This window comes from Ceratotherium simum, chromosome 22 (assembly GCF_057802395.1).
Source record: "Ceratotherium simum simum isolate JZ-2026a chromosome 22, ASM5780239v1, whole genome shotgun sequence".
Lineage (NCBI taxonomy): Eukaryota > Metazoa > Chordata > Mammalia > Perissodactyla > Rhinocerotidae > Ceratotherium > Ceratotherium simum.
Window position 1 is genome coordinate 22588241 of NC_141921.1, and position 25808 is coordinate 22614048.

Sequence of the window (25808 nt, forward strand, 5' to 3'; positions counted from 1 at the left end):
ATTAACAAAGGAACGCTTATATTTTTATAGATAAACATTTTGAAATTCTGCAGTCCTCCTTAAATTACTACAGTAAATGGTTCTTACTTATGAAAAGCCAACAAAAAATATAAGGCCAGGTCAGTTTTAAGAAAGGTAGGGAAGATGAGGAAGGAGGTTTGAGAGTCTATCATTTTACCACGCTGAAACTTGGTATCAGTAGAAATATTTGGCAAGAATAGTTGGTGTGGAAAACGAGGATGGAGAAAGAGGTTACTCGGATTTTATTTGTAATAATTCAGTTTCAAAACATACTGATATTAACCCCCAAAAATAGTTCACATCTGCAATACAAATAGGCACACACGGTCAAGATGGTTGAAAAGTAAAATTTAAAAGGCTATTTGCCCATCTGCAAGACATTTGCAGGTGGCCCCACCCTCCCCACATGTCCTCTATTTACATTTTACTGTTCAGAAAAGCCCCTTTAAAAAGAGTGCTGTTTCCTCCTCCATTACTTAGGGTTAAAAAAAAAGCAGCAATTATCTAAAGTGGGAGCAGTTAGCAACGCTTCAGGGGTGTGCATTTGGGTGTAATATAAATGTTCTTTAGAGTGAGTGGTCAGATTACACTGGAATGGCTATATTACAATTTTAGTCCCTAAAACACTAAAGAAACACATTATTTTTTTCTGTATCAACTTGGGTAATACACACAGTGTTAGAAACATAGAATCTTTATACACACACACCCACACACACCACTGCTTCCCACAGCCTATGAATGCATCCATATACTAGTCCACAAGAATGATCTTTATTCACAAGATACAGTAATACTTTTGTGGGTCCATAACTCAAGAGAGACATTAAAGCTACACATTACAGCAAAAATTATTTAAAAGTATTCCTGATATATCAATGTTCTTAGCTATCTCACTCAGCAAGGTGGATTTTTTGTTCATTTTCCAAGCATGAATCTCTCCAACTTTTCACTTTCACTGAGTATTTGCAATTCTCATTAGCCTATAAAACTAAGACAGATACCGCTATGTTGGTGATGAGGTGGAAAAGCCCAACTGCCTGCAGCGAGGGGAGCTCAGCATCTACAAAGAGGAAAAATGAACGCTGAATGCATCCACACCCTGTGTACCTAAAATACATCCTTTTTTCTTAAAAAGACAAAACCCCAAAACAAAAAACCAAATTTGTCTGCTGCAACAATGCATCGCTTACACAACCTGTGGTGATGTGCCCTTTGCTATTTCCTAGAAACGGGAGCGCCTTCCCCCCATAGAAATGGGTCAGCCTGTCAAAATGTAAGGTTCTGCCCATGATCCATAAAGATAACTGGGTCAGACACCAACAGGCTTCCTGATATCACCTGTACATGCTCAGAATTGAATTAAAATGAAAAAAACCTTTTACTATATTTTAACTTTTACAGGTACATGGTTATTGGAAAGCAAGGCTCAACTCTGCAAAGTGATAAGTGAAATGAGCACTCTTTCTTAAAACCTAAGCCCCTACTCCAAAAAAAGATACCAAAAATCTGCCAAGAAACAAAGGGATTAACTATCAGGTTGCACAACAGCCTCTGATGCCAATATGTAGCAAAAATACCCGGAGGCTAAAGGCAAAGTTAATTTCTGATTATCTGATGGTTTCACCACGTTAATCTAACTCAAAATACAATCGCAGCTGCCATAGCACCGCTAAAAGGAGTTTGGTTTTTGAAGTTACAGTTTTGCCAAGGATTATTATAAAGAGAAGTTCAGCCTGTGCACTGGCTATCTGACAGGGGAGAAACAGAACAGGATCCATTTGTACGTGAACACCATACCATGAAAAGGCCTAAGTTTCTCTTATACCTGTTTGATAAAATGCTCTACGATAAAGATATTTTCATAGAGGCAAACTGGAAATGAACCCTTCATACAACAATACTTTATTATCTTGAACTTCTGGATAGCTTTTCTTTTGGAGAACTCATGCACTGTCACAAACATTATCCTATTCTTACAACTGTGTGAGGTAGGTGAGGGCAGGTATTATCACTACCATTTTACAAGGAGAACTAGGCACGGAGAGATGAACGAAATTGCCTAAGGATGCAGAGCAAATTAGTGGTAGAGCTCTGAATGAATCGCAAGGCTCTGGCTCCTGTTTTAGAGCTCTTTCTACTCCCAAAGGCAACAATTCTCAACGGTCTTTTCCAGTTGTGATCCTCTAAAAAGTTCCTGCATTGGAAAACACCTATGCCTTCTCCTTTACCGCTCAGGCTTGACTAGGAAGTGGGTTGAGTTAAAAAAATGTTTTTTATATAGCATTTTGTACACACCAAGAGGCATATGTGAGAGAGATATCTATATAACTCAAGTCTGAATAAATCAATATGTAAATTAAGAGGAAAGAACAGTCTTTAAGTGTTCATTCTGCATAATTTTATATTTAAGACGTGTCAGAATAAAAGTCACAAACCTTTTAAAGTTTAAATCAGAGTCTGATTCACTAAAGCCAGAAGCTGTACTAATTTTCCTTAAGAACATGGGGATCTCTGTTGCAGAGGTTAAAACATTACTTTCAAGAGTAATTTTCTTTTCTCACTTTGCTATCACTTCATATTTCAGATATATATTCTGTTCACATTATCACTCTATAGTTAGCAAAAATTCTATGGCTAGAGATAATACCTGCAGCATTAACACTTTCAATCTTAATTCTCATTTAACCGGGTTAGGATTTCTTTCCATCTATATTAACTAAAGTTACATTCTAATGATTCTCATTGTATCTTTTTTGCTTTATCTCTCTCCCTTTTTAACTGTGTGTGTGTGTGTTTGTGTGTGTGTGTGTGTGTAGGGGTGAGAAGAACTGCACGATTCATAAATGCATAAAACACTGATTATATCACAAAACAGAATGATGGCACTCAAGTAAATCAAAGAATGGTATGTCAAAGGAAAAACCTTAGAACCTAAACATGAAAAAAGTGCTCAAATAGTCTCTCAATCAAGCTATAACTTGTGGCATGTGATCCTCCTTCCCCAACTATTTTAAAGACTATTATTTACTCATAGTAGAATTCTATATAAACTGCCTCTAAAAACTGCCTTTTTCTTTTCCTCCTCTTCTTTTTTAAAGAGGAGAAAGGGGTTGTACCCTGGGCTAAGAAATGAGAAAGCTCCTGAAAAACGTTTTAAAAATCTTGTAGGGCCAAACTATTAGAAGATTTCAGTCAGTGCTTGCTGTTTCTGGTTTTTGAATTAGAAAAAGAGCATATGCACATTTGCAGGGTCATCATAAATACTATGAGATCATTCCCTTTCTGTGAAACAGAGAGCTTTCTGGAGTTAATTACCATCGGAGATCCAAGTTTGTTGCTACCAAAACCAAAGCTTCCTCTTGTTAAACTCTTGGGACCAAATTGTATCCATTAACCTGGCTGGACTGTCTACGCTAGGCAAAATTCCCCCTTCATTATAATCTACCAGTGTTTTTTCAAAATCTTTCACCAAAAACATTTTCTTTACAGGAAAGACTACCTTGTCTGGAAAGGCTCTGGTTGGTGTTTTCTATGTAAAGGGAAAAGCTGGAAAAGCCACGTTGATGGCAATGCCATGGCTCTAAGGATAAATACTTCATTTAATTTCTTTATTATAATTCGGAAGCAACTTCCAAGACTTCTCTAATTTAATGAGAACAGATGCAGCTTTAGGTCTGGGACAACAACATATAGTCAAGTTAGGTTACAGAGGCACTCTTCTTGGGTCTCTTCTGTAGGTTCAAACAGTAACAGTCCCTCTTTTACAATGTGGTTGTGAGAACTAGACAAATATTAAACAATAGTAAGGTTTCTGTCCCAGGATCCAGCAGAGAAATCTCTTCATTTCCCCCGTCACTACATACCCTCACAATCCCACTAGTCTGTTTCTTTACAAAGACCTCCTGTTTCCATAGATTCTTATAATAAAGATAGAGTCACATCTGCAACATTTTTTGTAGAGTCTTTCCTTCTTTGGTTCTAAAGATATTATTAAAAGGCCAAATCCTTCCAACTAAAGCCATGAGGTAAATAAAGATGGAAAGTTTTAGGTATTAAATACCAGAGTAATCTCCTTCTCTAGTCTCTGGCACAGCCTCTTAAACTTCAAATATAAAATTATAGATGTGCATCAGTCAATTTTTTTGAAATAATAAAACCAAAAAAAAAAGCACAATTCTGATGACCAACACTCCCATCTGTTTTCTACTCATAGAAGAACTGTTCATGACAGTTCTTTTTTGGGATGAACTATTACCGCACAAATATTTCTTTCTTAAGAGGTGGACTATAAACATGAACAAGCCACCAAGTGCTTTATCGTGGTAATTCAGTACTGATGCCAGGTACCTTAATTTACGGGGCCAACCAGTTATAAAAGCAAGAGAAGCTCTATGTGTCAGGTTCCTATGAGCTTTCAGAAGGAAAAAAAGAAATAAAGGACTATTTCTACTCGAGGCTGCCTTAAAAATGTTGGTCTACAAGAATTATATGCCTGTCAACCTAGGACAGTGTTGAAACATAATGAATAAAACTAATCAAGTTATAAGCACAATAAATATCCTTAAGAGGGGGGCATATGCTTGCAACAAAAATATATCTGACTGCTTGAAACATATTTGGTAGCAACAAATTCCTATAATCAGAGTACCAATCTTCAATTAATACTTGATGTGGGGGTGAAGGAAGTAGCTCAGAATAATATATTATTAAAAAAACTACTGTAACTAGCAAAAATGCAGAAAGAAATGATATGGCCAATGTCTGTAGGAAATCACGTGCTGATTCACTTTAAGCTGTAAAATTTTACAGGATATAAAAATAACTTTTTCCCAATTATAATTACTTGAAACTTTCTCATTTACCCCCCCTCAGTGGAAGAACAGATTATAGTACAGCAAAATGTCATACACCGAGCCTTGATAATTTAGAATTTAAAACTCAGAGAATGGGATACAGTTTATCTTTTAATCTCTTACAGGAAAATGGCTTACCAAGCAAATTCACAGTGTAAAAATACAATAGAAATATTTTACCTGTTTAAAAGAATTCACTTTTTCCACATACCTTTATAAAAAGAGTGCCAATATAATCCTGATCTATTCATTAGGAAACTGGAGGGACCATATATATTTGAAGTGAATATTCTATAATCATACTTTTCACTGCCTTCCAATTGATTTACATTCATAAATTATTATTTAAATGTTTAATTAACTGAAATACTATATTAATCAGTCTTTATCCCTGGCTTTATCTAGCCACTTCAACTCTGTTTCTTTACTGATGCTCAGGGTTGAATCAACTTTAAAAGTATGCAGGAGAAAAGATCAGGGTAGCAAATTTTCCATATAATATTATTATGGGGGAAAAAAAATCCTATTTCAAAGTCAAGTATCAGTGACTTCTGGATCATTTGCTATTTGTTTTCCAGGTCTATAAAAATGGTATCATAATCCTAATGCTGGATGATGTGACCATTTAAGCAGTTTCTAATGTAGCTGAAGTTAAAAAAAGAAATGTAACAATCATTTATTTGACAAGTTGCCCCAGAAATGCAGATCAGGTATATTAAATCCAATCTGTTAGTGTTAGTTTGCTACTTAAGGGAAAGAAATCTAACTTATAGAAAAGCCCCACCTCCCCTCCACATTTAGAAATCTGTCTAAAGACTGTCTTTAATGCCCACTATATAAACAATATTAAATATTCTAAGTTAGAAAATAGTGTTAATGGTTTATTGGTAAAAATCCAAACTCTAGACTTTATGGAACTAGTAGTTTGGTTGGTATATTAACATTCCATCTCAATCTTTGCTAATATGACAAAGAAAGAGGAAACACTAGAAATATCTATAAAAATAAAATACCTTAAAACCAACATCTAAGCAAAATATAAAAGTTGCACACAAATTGCCAATAAATATAAACATCACAATAGAAAAATTAATATAAAAAATAAACTCATAATTGCTATTAAGACATTATAAAAATGAAAAAGTTTAATGTGCATGTATATTTGCAAACAGACACAGTACACTCCAAACGATATAATTTTACTATCATTATTACATAATGCAGCATACAAGGTTACTGAGGTGTGGTGTTTTTTGTTTGTTTTTAGTCTATTCTTTTCTGGAGGAATGCTCACCAAATTTACAAACAAGAACTGGTTAGGTGATCATTTAACTGCTGTTTACTGCTTCTTAGTCCAGGGGAAAACTGCTTTCTAGATACTAAATTTCTAATAAGCATGAATGGTCCTGATATTATCCTTTCTTTTGCTTATTTCCTCCAAAGCTCAATTTTGCATGTTCTATTTCTAATTACCTGATCATACCCTTTTAGATACACTGTCATCATTTTTCATAGTTCCCCCATGCTAGAAAAAAGTAGGAATCATTTAAATATTTTTTGGCGCCAGAAAAGAAAATTTCCCTATAGATAGAGACATAATCATTTTTTCTCTTAAACGGATTTCCGTGATGATTTGACTCTCCCTTTATACGCAGTTTTCTTTAATAAAGATTAATTAGAAAAGGTTGCCAATAGATATTTAAGATACAAAAGGGTCGATCCACGCTTAAAAAAAGAAACCAAAAAAAAAAAAAAAAAAAAAGGAAAGGTAGCCTATGACTTATAATTCCTGGCAAGTTACCTTTCCCTTTGGGCACTCACTTGCTACTATACCCATACTCTTATTAAAAAGTTAAGCAGATTTGCTGTTTTATGTGCCTTATAGATAACCTTCAACGCAGCTGAGAACTGAAAATTCTGTTAAAAATTTTGTTTTCAAACTCAGAAAATACATTTGGTGAGCATTTATCTAGATACTTTACTGAATAAAAGCTTTACTTGGTTCCCTTGGACTGGATTCAGGACAACGAATAACATTATTTATATGAAACTGTCACACTCTTGGAATTCTAAAATAATTTCTTTGAAATTTTTAGCCTCGTCTATTTGAAAAATAAAAATCTACAGCACCATCTTCTGAAAAGGCACTTTCTAAGAACCACCTTACTTTAAAAAATGATTTAAAAATTTAATTCAGCGCCTACCCTGAAGAACATCTTTGCTTTACTGAGACCCTAACATAGATACATTAGATTTTGGTTACCTCAGACATTGATTTCAAAAAGGGAGACCAATGGCTAGATAGATGATTTGATAGGATCTTAATTTTGTCACACTGCTTGTTACTTGATACTTCAACAGGGTTTCTCACTGGTAAATCTCAACCCTCTATATTAAATTTATTATCTTTCCATCTTTAACTCAAATTAGAATCTTTAACTTCTATACCTTAAGAGCAAAAGATTCTTGAGGTTTAATCAACATTGTAAAAATCTAGAGTACTATCTTTGATGAGTAAAGAAAAATAAAACTCAACTAGCAGTAGATAATATTAGCACAAGCCTTGACTATTGTCTCTTGGTTAAGAAAAATTATTTTAACCAATATGGAAAATCATAAAACTAAAATGTACCGTTTTTAAAAGTAGGAAAAAGTCAAAAATATTTTCTCCCTTTGAGATATATATATATATGAGAGAGAAAGAGAGAGAGAAAAAGAGGAGAGAAGAGAGTGTTTTTTTTCCACAAGGGAATCAGCTTGTTTCACTAATCACAGTATCATTTCTAACATTGCCACTGATAAAGAATGTTCTTAGTATAAGCAGGGATTTTTTTTAAAAAACAGTTTTTTGGAGAATATTCTTTCACATTTCTGTATTGATTTTACACGTCTATTCTTGGCTTATTTTTTGACTCCTATAGGATCACAAAAGTGCTTTATATGGTCAAATGGGAGGGAAATAGGAAAATACAGACAGACTCTAGAGTCAGGGTTATATGGCCACTCAGAAGGCCTCACTTGAGACAAAGTCTCCCAACTATTATTATTGAAGCTCCATGAATTCTCAAAGAGAATGAAAAGGATTAAAACTTCATATGGATAAAAAAGCCAAAATAAAGATGCCAGGCCAATGATGTCTTTTTGCAGTTTGACTGATAACTCATAAAAGGTAATTTAAGTAGCAAGTTACTGTTAGGGGCAACCTGTCTTTAAAAGTATTCAATAGAATATCTAAGAGGATAAGTTAAGCAAATATTTAACTAAGGTTTAATGATACTGAATAAAAATTATGCAGAGTTGTCAGTTAAGCTCCTTGGAAAAACATTACTATCAAGTTTGAAATAGCAAGACTACAAAATATTCTAGCTGAATCCAAGTGGCTAGCTTCATGGATTTCATAAAAATCACTACCCTTGGCAAATTCATGTTAGCCTCTGAAAACACCCACCAAATTCCTTGAATAATGGTTTTTAATTCCTGGTCTATAATCCATCTAATTATTTCAGATCTATTACTGGCACTCTGAGTGTTCACCTTTTCTTTAAACACTGAGATCCTCTTGCCAGCCATTTCTACTGAATGGCAAGTCAGCTTTTATTTCCCTAGACATTCCTTAAGTCTGTCATGACTAAGCCTGCCATACTAAAATCCACTAGAGAATATACAAGTAAACATTAGGCAGTGGTGGGTCATCAGAGAATCTAGTTTGGAATACTAGTATAGGTCTTTAGAAGGCTAGGAGTCCCTATGCTAGAAGGTGGAGATGAATCTTTATCAATTGCCTTCCAAAACACCCAGTACATTCCTACTAGAATCCCTTCTAGACTCTCTTCTAGGAAGAAAAATAAATTAATAGGTTATAAACAGGAAGATTTCCATAGAAGAATATTTTTTCTGAGAAACTTGTTAAAAGGCAAATATTAAGAAAAAATAAAGGGCATCTGTACTTCTGTGAAAATATGCCAAAAATCAGTACTGAGGAGGTTGAGGTACCCTTTTTCAAAACTGCTAAAGTCAAAATCCACATTTATAAAACAAAAAAAAAAGAGTATCCTGATATTAAACTGAAACTAAAATGGCAGCACCCATTGTTACCTTGATAGTTCACGTTCTTAATCTTATTTAGGAACAAAAAAAGGGGATCTACAACACTAGCCTTGAATCCTGCTCATCTCCTTATTGTTTAGTGCAGTAACTGTCAGACTCTACTTAATTAAATAAATATAGCAGCTACAGTATTATAAACATATGGTCCTCAATGCCAGTAACTTGATACTGTAAGATAATAACATGTATCAGCACTTTACACAGACACATTTGCCGTCCAGAATATACATTTAACTCCCAACTCTTCTTCACATGAAAATCAATTATACCTGTTGCTGAGACTGACATTTTAAAGTCACTTATACATCACAGAAAACAGCAAACCAAAATTTAGCATTCATTATATAGTTAATGAGCAAGGGCAGGAACAAAAAGGTCACTGTTGAGTTTCATGACTATTAAATTCAAAACAAACTTTTTTTTTTTTAAATAAAATGATCAAGAATTTGACACCAGAAGTGCAATAATAATTAAAACAAATTTCAAAAAGTATTTGCCACTTAGACTTTTATCGTAAAATTCTAAGCACAAGATTTCGCATAATTAAGTTTGATACACCAACTTGTTAGTAAGCAAAATAGAAATATGCTATACATACTCTTTCAAGTTAACCAACCTTAAACTAGCAACGTTGAAACCGTAAGAAAGAAACCCTAAAAAAGAACTCACTTCAAAGGTAAAGCTTTATATTAAAAAAATCTTTTTTTTTTTTCCCAAATAGATTTAAATTATGAGCTTCACTCTAGCGTATGTGAAACCAAGTAACTGAAAATTAGGTAAAGCAGTAAATAGGGCAAGGGTTATCTACAGTTCTTCCCAGGCCCTAAAGTTTCCTGTGTGAATTTGTGCAACTCTTCCTCTCAACCATAAAGGAAGATGTTATACTCATACCAAGCAAGCACAGAGCAATCAAGTTTTTACCATCTAGGATATACTATTTTCTCCTCTTGCCCATGTTCCTGACTATATTCAATGACATTTCAATTAAAAAAAAAATACGTGCTTTATAGGAATATTTTGGAGGAGGGGAGTGTTGGGAGAAAAAATGTATATACTATACAATACTATCTCATGTAAAGAGCTTTGAAACAGTGTTGTAAATTGCATTTCAGACACTTCAGTATAATAGACATACAAAATACAGTACTTTCCTAGTTTTCTGGCAGAGGGACAAAAGATTTCATACCTGTTGGAGGACATGGGCTCAGATTTTAGGCTCAAAATACAGTAAATTGGCAATAAGAGTGGATTATAGGTAAGAGAGAAAATAAAGAGCTAATCCATTCGTTTTCACATGCAGATGGAATTCTGAAAGGTTAACAACAATGCCCACTGGAAACAATCTGTAATATCTATACTCTGAACCAGTGCAAAAAATAAAAAATTAAAATGCAATTTTCATGAGTTACAAAGTGCAAAGCTCCCCTGAATCCAATGTTACTGATGAGCTCAGTTTTGACAGCTTTATAGTACTTTTTAGTATCTTAATGTGAAGTCAATAAAACAAAAGTTTTGTAAAACTTTTTCCCATATTTCAGTGATTTAACTCATTTAAAATTATCAAAGTCCTAACTTCCTTTGTCACCATAACCCTAATTTTAAAAGGAAAGTTACACTGGTGATGTTAGCAAAAATATTTTTAAAATATCATTTTACATTTTCCTGATTGATTTTAGTACATGAAAATGGACACCTAACCAGTATGATTCTTCAATAAACATGATCTATTTTCAAAGAATTTAAATATCTTCTAAATCTTAAGCTATTCAGTGTCACTTCTTAAATCAAAGTTCAACTTTATTTCTAACATTAAAGGTCAGACTCATTGAGGAAATTTAACTTCCTTCATTTTCATTATGATTTTTAAAAGACATGCTTTAAACTTGAAAATTACAAAACTTTCCTTCTGAAATTAAGGCTGTATTACTTTGCCCTTTTAAAATTATGGAGGTGCCTGTTTCTCCCACTATCTGTGGTAAAGATGTCAGACACAGCTTTCCGTTAAAACTGCTTATTGCACTAAAAGATAGCAAAAACAAGTTGTCAGTTCTTAAAATAAACATGATTATATTTCTATAAAAGATGTTGCCAATATGGTTCTATAATTATTAAAGCACTATTCTAATAAATATAAAAGAAAAGGAAGCTGTACTTCAAAACACATACATATATGTTTATATATACACACACATATATATAAAAATATATATATGAAAATCACATTAAGGTATGGGAGGCAGCAAGTAAACTAGCAAAAAGAAAATTTTTTTAAAAACTTCAACAACTTCCCCTCCATCCAATTTCAGAGGCCTCAACCCTACAGAGTTCCAATCATTCAAAATATTTATCCTTTATAAAAGCTTTAAGGGATTTCCATGTATAATCCATAGAAACAGAAGGCTTTAGAATACATATCACTTATAGAGAGAAAGAGTTACAACTTCTGACAAGGTTTTATACTTATAGCAGCTTTAACAAACTCACTAAAGAAAAAGAATAGTTTAGGTTGCTACTGCTTATGTACACATTGCACAAATGGCAAATGTAAGTTCAGAGCAGGAGGGGGCAGACACACACTCTCACAAAAACAAATGTATATATAAAATAATTCTGTTTCTTAAGAAAGCACTATCAAGAGTTGAGGATTCAGAATTGTGTATGAGACAAGACACAGGAGTAGGGTGTGCAAAATAAAAATTAAAATCTAGTTTGTCATGCTTCATATTCAAATGAACCAGATACATGAACATTTGAATGTCACTGGTAGCATTAGGAAAAAAAATGTAGGTGATGAAGGCAAGGGAGGTAGAGAGAGAAATAAAAGTGGTGGTGGGGGGATAATAAGAGGGAAGGAAAGTTCCCCAATGGAATGAACTATAAAATATATACAGAGACACATATATATCTATTATCAATGTAGATCCAGATATATATGCATATGAAGTATGCATGTATATATTTAAAATATACACAGATACCTTTTACAAGAATAGATGAATGCACATTTTTTTTGCACACATAATTGTGAACAATCACTTTGATTATTCATGTAGGTGTATTTTTTTAAACCATCATTTTCTTTTTCTTTACTTTTTTTGCAAAGATAATTGTGCTGCCAAGCAACTTGAGGTAAAGGCATTAAAAGGGTTAGACTACAAGAAAGTGAAAACAAAACAACTGCGATACTTCCTACAGGAGACCGCACAAAAAAAGCAGTTGGCTGGTTTCATATTGCATAATGGTGCTGTGTTCCTTGATGAAGTAAACAATCTTCCTTGTATCAACATAAAGATCAGACCCTGGCCCCCACACAGTGTTGGTTTCTGTATGGCTGGAGGCATCCCCACTCAATTACTCCACTGGAAACATACGTTGTATGTCGATTCATCTTTCAGTTCTTCCTCTCAGAGAATATTCTTGGACTTTTTAAGCAAAGTACATTGTGCGTAAGGTATCTTGGTGAATCTGTACAGCCTTGGCAAGAGCTTGTGGATCTCGCCCATTGCTCTGTCCTGAAACGTGACTTCCTTCAGCACTGTAAGAGAAGTGGCAATGAACACAAAAACAAACCCTATGCTGATGTAATAATTCTGAAAAATATTGTTTGTTGTAGAAAATTTCAAAAATGTTAAAGAAAACAGAGGTGCTATTATAATGAACTCCTACATGTCTATCACCCAGCTTCAATAATTATTAACTCAAGGCCAATTTTGTTTTACTTTTCCTACCTCCCTAGGATTATTTAGAAACAAATTCTAGACATCCCATCATTTTGTCCATATATATCACTTTTATTATCAATTATCTCTCCCTTGAATTAATTTGGTAAAGCAACTAAATCACTATATCATTCTATTACTAATAAGCCTAGACTGCACATTTTAATGGGAACCCTTATCTTGGGGCAGTCAGTTCTGACTATTATTGCTTTTCAATATGGATCACAGATTCCTCTAAAAGCTTGTGGAACTTGAATACTAAATGGCAGTACTTTATGGCAAACAGAGAGGCACTTACATGGAAACACTTAAAGAAATTTCCCAAGAAAGTTCTAACATGCAGACCATACTTAGATTTGGGTGAGAATCTGTATTTGTTTAGTTTTTATATTACCTGTCATGTTCTTTGTCCACGAGATGATATCTGGCTCTAAATGCCACCAGGTGAGCATAATACGCTGGTGCAGGTATAGAAACAGATCGTGTACAGCGCACATAAGTGTGGCAGAGCTGGTAAGTTAGCAGCTGAAGTTCATCTGCAGTAAAGCAGTTATCATCCCACAAAACATGATAGTGTGAAGGACGGCTGGTACCCTATAGAGAAGGCAATGGCATAGTCTGTTGATTTCTAAACTTTTAAATAAATATTCAGCACAGACTAAGTTATATTAAAAACCAGCTTTGTATATTAGTAAAACATATTCTAATCTAATAATCAATTAAAAAACATCCAGTTGATTCTGAGTATATATCCAAAAGAAGTGAAAGCAGAGACTTGAACAGATATTTGCACACCCGAGTTCAAAGCAGCCTTATTCACAATAGCCAAAGGTGGAAGTTACCAAGTATCCATTGATGGATGAATCGATAAACAAAATATGGTATATACATATAATGAAATATTATTCAGTCTTTAAAAAGTAATAAAATTCTGACACATATGACAACATAGATGAACTTTGATGACATTATGCTAAATGAAATAAAGCAGTTAACAAAGAGACAAATAATGTATGATTCATTTATATGAGGTACCTGGAATAGCCACATGCATAGACAGAAAGCAGAATGGTGGTCACCAGGGGCTGGGGGCCAGGGAGGAAGGTGGAGTGTTTGATGAGTAAAGAGTGTCAGGGAAGATAAGTTCCAGACACAGACGGTGGTATGGCTGCACAACATCGTGAATGTACTTAACGTGACAGAACTGTACACTTAAAAATGGTTAAAATGGTGAATTGTATGTTATGTATATTTTACCAAAATAAAAAAACCAGAACATTTAGTTGAGCTCTTCTGTATTAGTTACTATGTTAGGTACTATGTAGTCAAAGAAAACCAAAGTCAAAGGTTTCCTGTCTTTTGGAAAACATAATTTAGTAGAGGAATAGAGGAGATCAAGCATCTACAATTATAAAGCAACTATTATTATTATTTTTTATAATTTTATTTATTTTTTCCCCCAGAGCCCCAGTAGATAGTTGTATGGCATAGTTGCACATCCTTCTAGTTGCTGTATGTGGGACGCGGCCTCAGCATGGCCGAAGAAGCGGTGCGTGGGTGCGCGCCCGGGATCTGAACCCAGGCCACCAGCAGCGGAGCACGCGCACTTAACCACTAAGCCACGAGGCTGGCCCGAAAGCAACTATTAAATGGCAATAGCACTACTGGCAGTTAGTCCTATACAAGAATACCAAAGGAAGTAATTGGAAGATAAGCCTGGGGGTTCTTCACCAAGGGGGGAATGAGGGAGATTTGGCCTTTTTTGGGCAGGTAGGGGTGAAGAGACACTAGAGAGAATGAACAGCCTCAATAAAAGCACAGCAGACATAACATTTCGTGGCGTATTTGGGGAATAGCTAAAAGACTAGTATGAACAAAGTATGGTGCACAAAGGGAAAAAGATGAAGCTGAATAGAAAGTTTGGAATCAGAGTGATGACATGCTTAGGCATTTGGACTTCCACCAGTAGGCAGCAGGGAAAGCACTTCACAGTTTTTTTAACAGGAGAATTTTTAGGTGTGATGAGATTGGGGTTTTATAAAAGTAACATCAGCAATAATATGGAGGATGGATTAGACATCTGGAGAGACTGAAAGCAAGAGAAGCAGTTAGGAGGCTGTTGCATTAGTCTGGTACGAGATGATGAAGGTATGAACTAAGGAATGGCAGTGGCAAAGGAGAAAAGGAGAAAGATTAGCTCATACTTTAACAAACATTTGTTTGAGTATCATTTGTCAGACTGTGCAAGATTTGGGGGATAAAATTCAAATTATTACCAAATCCTACCTCTCCCAGATTATATGTTTATAATGGATATATAATATACTATACATTCACATATTCAATATTTACTGAACACTCACTATATGCCATGTCCTGTATCAGGTGCCGGGCACACAGTAATGAATAAGACACACGTTCCAGTAATGAGACAGATAATACATAAATAAAACCATCAGAAATTAGGCTATCAAGAGAATTAAAATGTAGGATAGCATGGAAGACTGAGTATGTCTGTGCCTTCTTTAAAGTGGGCTGTCAGGGAGGGCCTATCTCTCTGAGGAGGAGACATGGAAGTGAGCTCTGAATGATAAGGAGGGCTTGTGAGATCAGAGGGAAGAGCATTTCAGGCACAGGGAAGAGAGAGGGCAAAAGTCCTAACTATACACAATTCATTCACTTCTCTCTCATCATCATTCTAGTCCCAACCACCATCATCTTTCACCTGGACTATGTTAACAGACTCCTAATTGATGTCTGTAATACCACTTTTAATCCCAGTAATCTGTACTTAATTGAAGTGAATTAAACATGCCCCCCCCCCCCCAGTTATGTCAGTGTCCAGCTTAAAGCCTTTTTTAATGGCTTTCCAAAGCACTTAAGACTAAAATCCAAGTTCTTATCTTCGCCCAACAAGGCCCACATAATCCAGCCCAGGCTACCTCTCTAACCTACTCTCATGCTGCAGTAGCAGTCTCTATTCGATTCCTTCAATGGATAAAAATTTTTCCACCAAAAGGGCTTGTACATGTGCCTCCGGCAGGAATTCTCTATCCCATTTTGGCTTGGTTAACTCCTACTCATTCCTTAAGATCTTACCTTAAATGTCACTTCTCAGGGAAGCTTTTTGTGGTCTCTCAATCTAAATCAGGTCCCGACTAAAATCTGTCTTCCTATCTTTACTTTTTCTTTATTGCACTCATCCCAGTTTATAAATATATATGTGAGATTACTTACTTAACATCTCTCTCCCAATAAACTAAAAGAGTAAGGGATTCTATTTATTTGTTCACTCTTAGTATTGATACTCTTAGTATCAATACCTATCTCCTAAGAGGTACACAATAAATATCTGTTGATTGAATGAATGAGTAGCCTCTGCCTTTTGGGACCTTATAGACTAGTGGAAGGCGGAGAGAAACAAAAGAATGTTACAACGCTGTCTAATAAGTTTAAGAAAGAGGTATGCATAGAATGCTCAGGCAGTGTGGAGGAGAGGCATTTGTCTTGGGGAAACATACAAGAAAGGAGTTGGGAGGAGGATCGGGAGGAGTTGATGTCTGAGATGAGTCTTAAAGGATGAGCAAGAATAAGTCAGAGAAGGAATATTTAAGGTAAGGAAGCAGCATGGGCAGGATTGAGTTATGAGAACTACCTGAAGATAGTTTAGAATGGCTGCAGCTTTGTGTGTTTGTGTATGTGAAGGAGAGGAAACAGAGAAGAGGTGAAAAAAAGAGAGGAGGAGGAGGGAAGAATGGGAGAAAAGAGAGACAGACAGACTGAGGGCGCAGCAGAAGTGAAGGAAGTAGGATAGGGGATATTGGGAATTGAATCAATATGTTGTCCTAAGATACCACTAAGCAGATGAATGATAAGGTCTTATCTATGTTTTAGTTAATCTGATGGAGAACAGACTAAATGAGGGCACTTAGGATCATTTTGCAATTGTATAGGAAAGTAATAATGAGAATTGGAACTAAGCAGGAGAGGTGAGGGTAAGAAAAACGGATAGGCCTGAGAGTGAGAAGGTAGATTCTACAGGGTTGAGGGATTCATTAGATGAAGGTGGTTAGGTGACCGAGTGCAGTCAAAAACAACTTCAAGGTCTGGAAATTAGGAGAAAAGTTGTGTGTGTAAAAAGAGATTTAAAAGGCATAAATATTATTTGAATTTAAAATGTTAAAGGGTGGATGGAAGAACAACCACCAAATCAAGAAAAAACAGAAAGGCAAAATGACAGGTAGAAGAAAAATATGTAGTGGAAGCCAAATGGTAGATGGTTTTGATGAATGAGTGATAATAGAGTCAGATGTTGCAGAGATCAAGGAGCAATAGTGGTGGTGTAGAAGGCAGGCTGCTTAAGTTGAACAGGAAATAGCAGGTGTAGTCTTTTATTCTTAACGTAAACATTCGACAGAAATATAAATATAGAGAGAAAAATACATGGACCATAAGTGTACACACTGATGAATTTTCACAAAGTGAACATACCCATGAAACCAGCACCCAAATCAAGAAATTGAACATTAACTGCAACCATAAAACCCCTTTGTGCCCTCTCCTGGTTACTACCCTATCTACCCTGCTCCTGGTAACCTCACGTGTAACATCATAGATTAGTTTTGCCTGTTTTTGAACTTTATAATAAATGGCATTATAAGTATGTACCCTTTGAGTCTAGCTTCTTTGGTTCGACATTGTGTTTGTGAAATTCACAGATATTATTGTATCAGTCTCATTACTGTACAATAGTCTGTTGTATAAATATATATTGATGGTTATTTATCCAATCTACTGATTACGGGCATTTGAGTTGTTTGTAGTTTTTGACTATTATGACCAGTGCTACTATGAACATTAACATATTATGCCTTGGTGAACACAGATATGCATTTCTGTTGGCTATCTTGTAGTGGAAATCCTGGGTCATAGAATACACATATATTTAAATTTACTAGATAATGCCAGACAGTTTCAAAAATGTTCATATTAATTTATACTCCCACCAGCACAGTATGAGTTCCAGTTGCTCTATATCCTTAATACTTGTCTTTTGTGTGTGTGTGTGTCTTAGGAAGATCGGCCCTGAGCTAACATCCGCGCCAATCCTCCTCTTTTTGCTGAATAAGACTGGCCCTGGGCTAACATCTGTGCCCATCTTCCTCCACTTTATATGGGACGCCGCCACAGCATGGCCTGACAAGCGGTACATCGACGCGTGCCCGGGATTGAACCTGGGCCACCAGCAGCAGAGCGCGCGCACTTAACCACTATGCCATGGGGCCAGCCCCGCTTGTCTTTTTTTTAAATTTCAGCCATTCTGATGGGTGTGTTTACGCTATTCTTTGAAGAACAGTTTGGTGACAAATGGAAGAAAAGATATGGGGCAATAACTTAAAAGAGAACAGCAAGATCAAGGAATTGTATTTTAGGATGGGGGTATCTACAAGCCAAGGGAATGGAATCAGAAGCTTAGAAGAGATTGAAGATATAAGAAAGGATAACTGGTGAACTAAGGCCAACTTAAGGCAGGCAAGAGCAAGTGAGAACAATACTACAGGCTGACCCTTTCTCCTGTGAGAGGAGGGAAGAAAGTAGGCGTGACTGACAATATAATTTCTTAGTGAGGTAAAAGGAAGAGGTCACGTGCTGAGTGTTGGGGCAATAGACCAAGGTTAGGGACCCTCGGAAAATGGTAAGAGCTAATGAAAGAGGAGTCAAAGGATTGTTAAACAATAGTGAAGAATATCTTTGAAGTTTTGGTGATTCATATCAGGAAGTTATAATTTAGGGCACTGCCTGCTCTGATTCCTCAACAGGGAGCATTTCTCTCTTCAGGAGAATTCCCTTTGGTGGGTGGGTGGGGGGGTCACATGCTCCACGCAGTTCACATGTTTGTAACAGTATGTCAAGTGGGATTTATTTTCCCTGCTATCCCGGAATTTCAACTGTGGCCCAAAGCAGAGGACTAAAGGTACTAAGCATCTTACATTCTAAAGCGCTACCAACCTTTGAAGCCAGTCACCTTCCTTCAAGGGCTCACTGTGAGGAGCCAGTTCTGGATAGATCTTATCATCAATTCCCTGGCTCTGGCCTCTTCTCATCTTCTCTCCATCCTCTCAATATAGGAAGAGAGTGATTGAAGGTTTTGTGAAAATATGGAATTTTATTTTATTTTATTATTTTTTTTGTGAGAGAGATCAGCCCTGAGCTAACATCCAATGCCGATCCTCCTCTTTTTTTTTGCCAAGGAAGATTGGCCCTGAACTAACTTCCATGCCCATCTTCCTCCACTTTATATGGGACGCCGCCACAGCATGGTGTGACAAGCGGTGCGTCCGTGCGTGCCCAGGATCTGAACCCGTGAACCCCGGGCCACCGAAGCTGAGTGCGTGTACTTAACTGCGTGCACCACTGGGCCGGCCCCCTAAAATATGGAATTTTAGTTATGAGGAAAGGCACACTCTCTCCCCTGAAGTCAAGTAAGGGGGACTCCAAGAAAATCAGTTATAAAGATGAGGGCCTTCTAGAAAGGGAGACTATCATCTCATTCCCCAACTGGATACTTTCTGAACTCAGAGTCCATAGGCCCACTCTGTCAAGTCCATAGAGCTAGAGTGGTTAGTTCTTGGAAGCAGTTTTAGGAGCCAAAAGAAGGAATGTGAGCAGAGGCACAGGAGCCATGAAGCCATGCAATGGGATCTCTACCCTAGAGGAGCTGGGGTCTATATTGATGATGAGGCCAAAGGAAGACACTGCTGCCCTTCAAGGGTCCTCAGCTTCACAGAGACTAACGCATCAGAAAGAATCAGAATGGACTATTGAAAGGCTCGTGTCACCTCCCACTACTGACATGCTGGCAGTCAGTGATACCAGATGAGTTAGAATTCTAGAAGGAGGAGAGGACGGAGGTATCTCAGAGGCAGGCCATGGTCCCCTCTTCTACTCAAAGCTATTGGGACCAAAGCCCTAGCCTGTCCTGGTCAGGTGGAGGGTAGAAGGGAGGAGCCAAGCTTTGACTTGATTTGTAAATTTAAGTTTAAAAAATGAATGGGAATTTTACTGCAAAATAAAAAGGGGAGGGAAGGAAATGGGGCTAAGCTGTAAACACCAACAAGACCAATAAAAGTGTCAAGAAGTTATGGAATTCGGCCAAAATGTCATTAAAGGATCTATTACTCACTGGTAAAGTTAAAAGTAGTGATATGAAAAAATAATCTCTTATACTGGTTAGAAATGATTGGGTTTTTAATTTTAGCTGGTAAAAAACAAAACTCCTTTTTTTGATCTCAGAGAAGTTTGAAAATTCTAATAAAGCTAAGATGTTTAAAGAATCATCTTTAGCCTCTGTGAAATATTCCTGATTATTTGCTGACTAGAGCAAAGTTTCAACTCGGTGTTCCAAAGGAAAATTGATCCCTAAAGTCTCTGGTTAAATACATGGGGGAAATATTCCTATCTTGAAGATTTATAACAACCGTTTGCATATCAATGATATCCAAAAGTTCTAGATTAAAAAAATCTGTTTAACAAGCATTTCCAAAATTTATTTGAACAGAGAATCTTTTTTTCTCCTCTGTGATATTTATTAAAAAGTCATAGCAATGGGCCGGCCCCATGGCTTAGTGGTGAAGTGCGTGCGCTCTGCTGCTGGCGGCCCGGGGTTCGGATCCTGGGCACGCACCGACGCACCGCTTCTCTGGCCATGCTGAGGCCGTGTCCCACATACAGCAACTAGAAGGATGTGCAACTATGCCAAACAACTATCTACTGGGGCTTTGGGGGGGGAAAAAAAAAAAATTTAAAAAGTCATAGCAGTAGTGTTCCTTGGGATACATGGAGGGAAACACTAGGTTAAAATACGTATTCCAATGATGTAGATTTTATCTCTAGAAGGTACTTTTTTTTTTTTGGTGGGGAAGATTGGCCCTGAGCTAACATCCACTGCCAATCTTCCCCTTTTTGCTTGAGGAAGATTGTCCCTGAGCCAACATCTGTGCCAATCTTTCTCTATTTTGCATGTGGGACACTGCCACAGCATGGCTTGACAAATGGGGTGTAGGTCCATGCCTGGTATCCAAACCCTTGAACTCCGGGCCGCTGAAGTGGAGCGCACGACATTAACCACTATGCCACTGGGCCAGCCCCTAGAAGGTACTTTTAACTTTGTTTTGCTAAGTGATTGTTATCACCCACGATGAAAATGTACAACACTAACTGTAAAGAGCAGCAGATATAAGAATATAGATAAATGAGTGGGACAACAATTTTAAAGCTGTAAGAGTGAAACTGGACTTAGTGTATGTGTGACACATAAAGCTTTAAGGTACAGCTGTACAGTAATGTACATCTTCCTGAAATTTCTATTTTAATCAATGGCAAGTAACCTAAAATAGTTCTGGCCTACATTCTCTCAGACATCCGAAGAATGTGGATTCACTTTCTGCTGCTGAAAAGTTTGAGAAGCACTGAATTAAAGCTTATGTTCTACTAAGTATAGCTAACAAATTAACAAAAAGATTTTCTGAAGAGAATAAGACTCAAAATTATTTAACTGAAACTTAAAGCTGTAATTCTACAATTAAACTCTTTCACATGCTCAATATCTGCCAGTAAATGTCAAAGTTTTCTATGAAGTATTATTATCAAAAAGAAGCATATATCAAAGGAACAATTAGGTATTTAAAATTTTTTTGAAGTATTAGGTTAAACTAAGGACCCAGTTTAGGGAGATTCATTCTATTAAACTACTTATATTCTGGTATTTTCATAGAAATAAGCCCCTCTCAAGAAAGGGGAAAAAATTTATTTACTCAAAGTTTCACTTAATTTCATGTGGAAATAATATGGAGTGCAGAGAAGAGTATTTCTTTCTCTCTTTTTTTGAAATTAAAAAAAATATACATAAGAACGCAAGTTCCTGAATTACATTTCACCCGAAGTGTAGGCTTACCTGTATTCCAGCATGGCTACAGAGGTAAAAATCGAACTCATATGGGTGTGTAATGTCTGTATCAACTGTTGTTCCAGCTGGGATGTTGCCACTTCTTCCGACCTAGATTTGTTTGGTCAAAGTTTAAACAACAAGACAAAGGTAAAGGGTGTGTCTGAAAGCACTTTAAAACACGTATAAGTATATAGGCTGATCCCATGTTTCACCTCTTTCAGGTTGATATATTACTTAAGCAAGCATTAAGAGCAGACTTTATTCTAGTCCTGGTTCCTATTCTTAAATGTTGCTGAAAGAAAGAGCTGACAAACAACGAGTTATTAGTTTCTACTGAGGCTTAGCTGGTAGTTGATCCCAGTAGGGGTGGAAGACTTAAAAAAATTTTTTTAAAGTTACTTTAAGTGCTCCAATTTATGGTGCCTGTGCACAGCAGGTACTTCTGAATGTGTAACTCATGAAAATCAGCATTTTCCTTGGAGAAGACTATTTTTAGAGAGAAAGAATGCTGACAACATCATCAACAAAAGTCACCATTTGTTAACCATTTGTGTGTCAGGTACTCTACATACATTATTTCTAATCCTGATAACCCTGCTAGTTAAGTATTATTCCCATTTGTATGGGGAAACTAAGGCTGAGGATATAAACTAATTTGCCCAATAGCATACAATAAAGAGCAGAACTGGTAATCAAACACAGAAACGACTGCAAAGGCCCTATTCCTTTGATTTCATACTAGCAGATTCAAGATCCCATAAGGAAACACACCATGATTTGCTCTGAGTAGATATGATGTAAATGAAATAGTTTGAAATTCCTCATAATGAAAGGCTCCTAATAAAACACTTTAAAATACATATGTATACTCACCTCCACCTCCTTATCCCTAACATATTTAAAATCATTAACTATAAGTCTAGGTTTACAAGGCTAGCAAATCAGAGCCTATTTTACTGACTCAGACATTATTTCTGCCATGTGAGGGACTGCTATCAGGTAGTGCCTTGAGTTACAGCTGTGTGGACCAACCAGCTAGCCTTCACCAAGCACAAAACAAAGAAAACAGTTCATAATCTACTAAATCATGCCTATTCTTAACACATAAACCTTCTAATTAATATATATAAAAAGTTTTACTCTATTCAGAGAGGCAGCAAAATGCCTAGGCTCATATCACAGCTCCACCAATTTCTAGTTGTGCGGTCTAGGGCATGGTATTTTACCTCAGTGTGTGTCTGTTTCCTCATTTACAATGATCTCTCATCTATAATTAGTAGTAGTATTTAGAGCAAAGGTGAAAGAGAAGCAAACAAATGATGGATTGGCACAACTAAACATTAGATGCTAGTAATCATTAAATCTAACTTAAGTTTTCCTAATTCTACTTTTGAAGAAATCTTTGGTTTTCTAGGTACAGAAATGTACCTAGTAATTTGGGGTCAACGGCCTTTAACAACCTGGAGGCCATAATAAAACTATCACTGCTGCTATTAGAGAGATAGTACAGACAGTGATTAAGAGCCCTCTGGAGCCAAACTGCCTGATTTGAGCCTTAGCTTTACCAATTACTAGCTTTGTAACTTTGGGAGATTACTTAACCTCCACGTGCCACAGTTTCCTCCTGTGGAAAATGGAGATAATAATAGTAAGTCTCTCAATGTATTGTTTGTGAGGATTAAATGAGTTAAATTTATAAACAATATCTAGAACAATGTCTGCTATTATTATTTCTTTTTCTCTATTACTACTACTATCACCACCAATCTACAACTAGCTAACCTTTATTGAGTGCTTAGTAAGTGCGAAGCACCATTCTAAGTGCATTACATATTATAATGTATTTAATCTTCTCAACAATTCAAATAAGGTAAATAATTTTATCCAAACCTTGCTGAGAAAGAAACAAGCACAGAAATGTTAAGCTACTTGCCCAAAGTTACACAGTCAGTGTAACCAAAGACCAAATATATACCAAAGACAAGACCACTCCTCTCTCTCCGTCTTTTCCATTGAACCCCTTTCCCAGGGAACACTGACACTTGGAATCCTCAGATTTCTCTGCTCCAAGGTTTGCAGGATGCGGGCAGAGCACTGGAAATGATAGCAAGACTGCTACTTGCCTATGTTGCACACAGACAAGAAGACAGATTTCCCTAGGTATTTATATCCTTTCCCTTCCTAAATATAAAAATACATATTCACATTATAAAATACAGAAAATAATTCTGTGCATTTTAAAGGAGGCATTGTTTACAAGTTAGTTTGCTGAATTTCCACTAATCATTCTAAAAGTCCCTAGCTTTTAAAAAAACTAATTTTTACAAGATATTTTAAAAAGAGAATGTACCTTTTTTCTTCTGAACATTTAAGAAAAATATGAGTAGAAAGAACAATTTTAAAACTATGAGTTTCTTCACAAAAACAAAAAAGTATTAATGGGATTTTGAACATCTAGAGTATTACTAGAAGTTCCAGAAAGTTAAAAAGTAACAAGCAAGGCCAGCCAGGTGGTGTGGCAGTTAAGTTCGCGCGCTCAGCTGCAGAGGCCCGGGGTTTGCAGGTTTGGATCCTGGGAGCAGACCGACGCACTGCTTGTCAAGCCATGCTGTGGTGTCCCATATAAAGTAGAGGAAGATGGGCACGGACGTTAGCCCAGGGCCAATCTTCCTCAGCAAAAAAGAGGAGGACTGGCAATGGATGTTAGCTCAGGGTTAATCTTCCTCACACACACCCACACACCCACACACCCACACACACACACACACAAAGTAACAACCTACTTTGATACTTTTATATTCATAATCTGCTTTGCTGAAATCTGGTACTATGTATTAGAAATTTTGCTGTTGGCAAGAAGCCTTTGTTAAGTGCTCTAAGAACTATGTTAGATAAGACTGGCTTATAATAGTATTACAACAGATGTAAGATTACCCTTTCTGTCCTATCAGCACAAAATAATCGCGTGTGATGTCTCTTCTGAACTACAATATAGGTTATTCCAGGTTGATAGTCTTTCTCCAAACTGATGCAGGCTTCTCGAATTGCTAGTAGCTCATAATATAATACCTAGAGAAGATGAAATAGAAAGATTTGATATAGCCAGCTGTTCTCTTATACATACTTAAACGTAAAATAACGATTTAGTCTCAGGATTTCTAAATCTCACCACTTCACAGCTAAATATACTTCTCTTTTCCATCTTTATTATCAGAGCATGGTCTTAGCAATCAAGGCTTATACATCCATAGTAAACATGTTACAAGGGAAAATCTAAGGAAGCATCATATTTTGACTTTAGGAACTCTCAACTTAATTAAGTCTTCTAATTTCAGAACTAGACACCACAATATAAACACAGTATCTGATTTAACCATAGTATGATGAGATCCCCGGCAACCAACCTGCCTAAACTGTCCCTCTGAAACACCATCCCGATAAAAGATGATACGAGTAGGTTTGAACCGAGTTGACTTATAAAACTGAATGAGAAGTTCTCGGACCATGGAGGCCAAGTCCTGGATGATCTCCTGTCGGGGTCTCTGAACTCTTACTGTAGCGCAGTATCTGCTTGGGTGAGCATCCATACTACCTACAACCTAGGTTGGAAAAAGTAAAGAAAAACAGAAATTAAGATAATCAAAACTATAAGAATATGAATTTTACCACAATAAAAAAAAATTGAAAAAAGGAACATGGATTTCATTTAAATTTGTATTTTATTATAACCTTCCTATTTATCCCTGTTCATTTTGAGAGTAATCACAAACAGATAATTCCCAGTGAAGAACAGAATAAAAGACCTCGTATAGGGTCAAAAACTATTTTCCTATAAGTAGGCTGTACTTTACAGTTAATAATTAGATTCTAATTTATAGATGTTGCTGATAAATCTAAAGATTAGTAAGGAAAGAGACAAAAAGATATACATGAAGAGAAGAAGAGAAAGGAGATAAGTAAAAAAGAGGACCCTGTCAAACCCTTGATTTCTCTCTATATCTCTTATACTTTAGCAAACCACCCCCAGAAGCCATACTTAAGACTTTGACATCATCTTTGAACTGTTATGCTTCATAACTTTTAAAAGGACTTTTCTCTTTTTATTGCAAGGTCCTAGACCAGAAAGCTTGAATCTATCGTCAGTCTTACTGTCTTAAA

General features: G+C 36.3%; 1 protein-coding gene across 6 annotated transcripts in view; it reads right to left on the reverse strand.

Annotated features, from left to right (window-relative positions):
* Positions 1-25808, reverse strand: part of AGO3 (argonaute RISC catalytic component 3) — a 120963-nt gene continuing 95155 nt past the window's right edge. For all 6 annotated transcript variants that reach the window (XM_087446290.1, XM_004425943.3, XM_014784142.2 and 3 more), the window contains 5 exons: positions 25055-25249; positions 24585-24719; positions 21657-21758; positions 13098-13297; positions 1-12519 (listed from right to left, as the gene is read on the reverse strand). In XM_087446290.1, coding sequence (XP_087302416.1) covers positions 12411-12519; positions 13098-13297; positions 21657-21758; positions 24585-24719; positions 25055-25249 — 741 coding nt within the window. In that variant the 3' untranslated portion in view covers positions 1-12410. The remainder of the gene's footprint in view (positions 12520-13097; positions 13298-21656; positions 21759-24584; positions 24720-25054; positions 25250-25808) is intronic.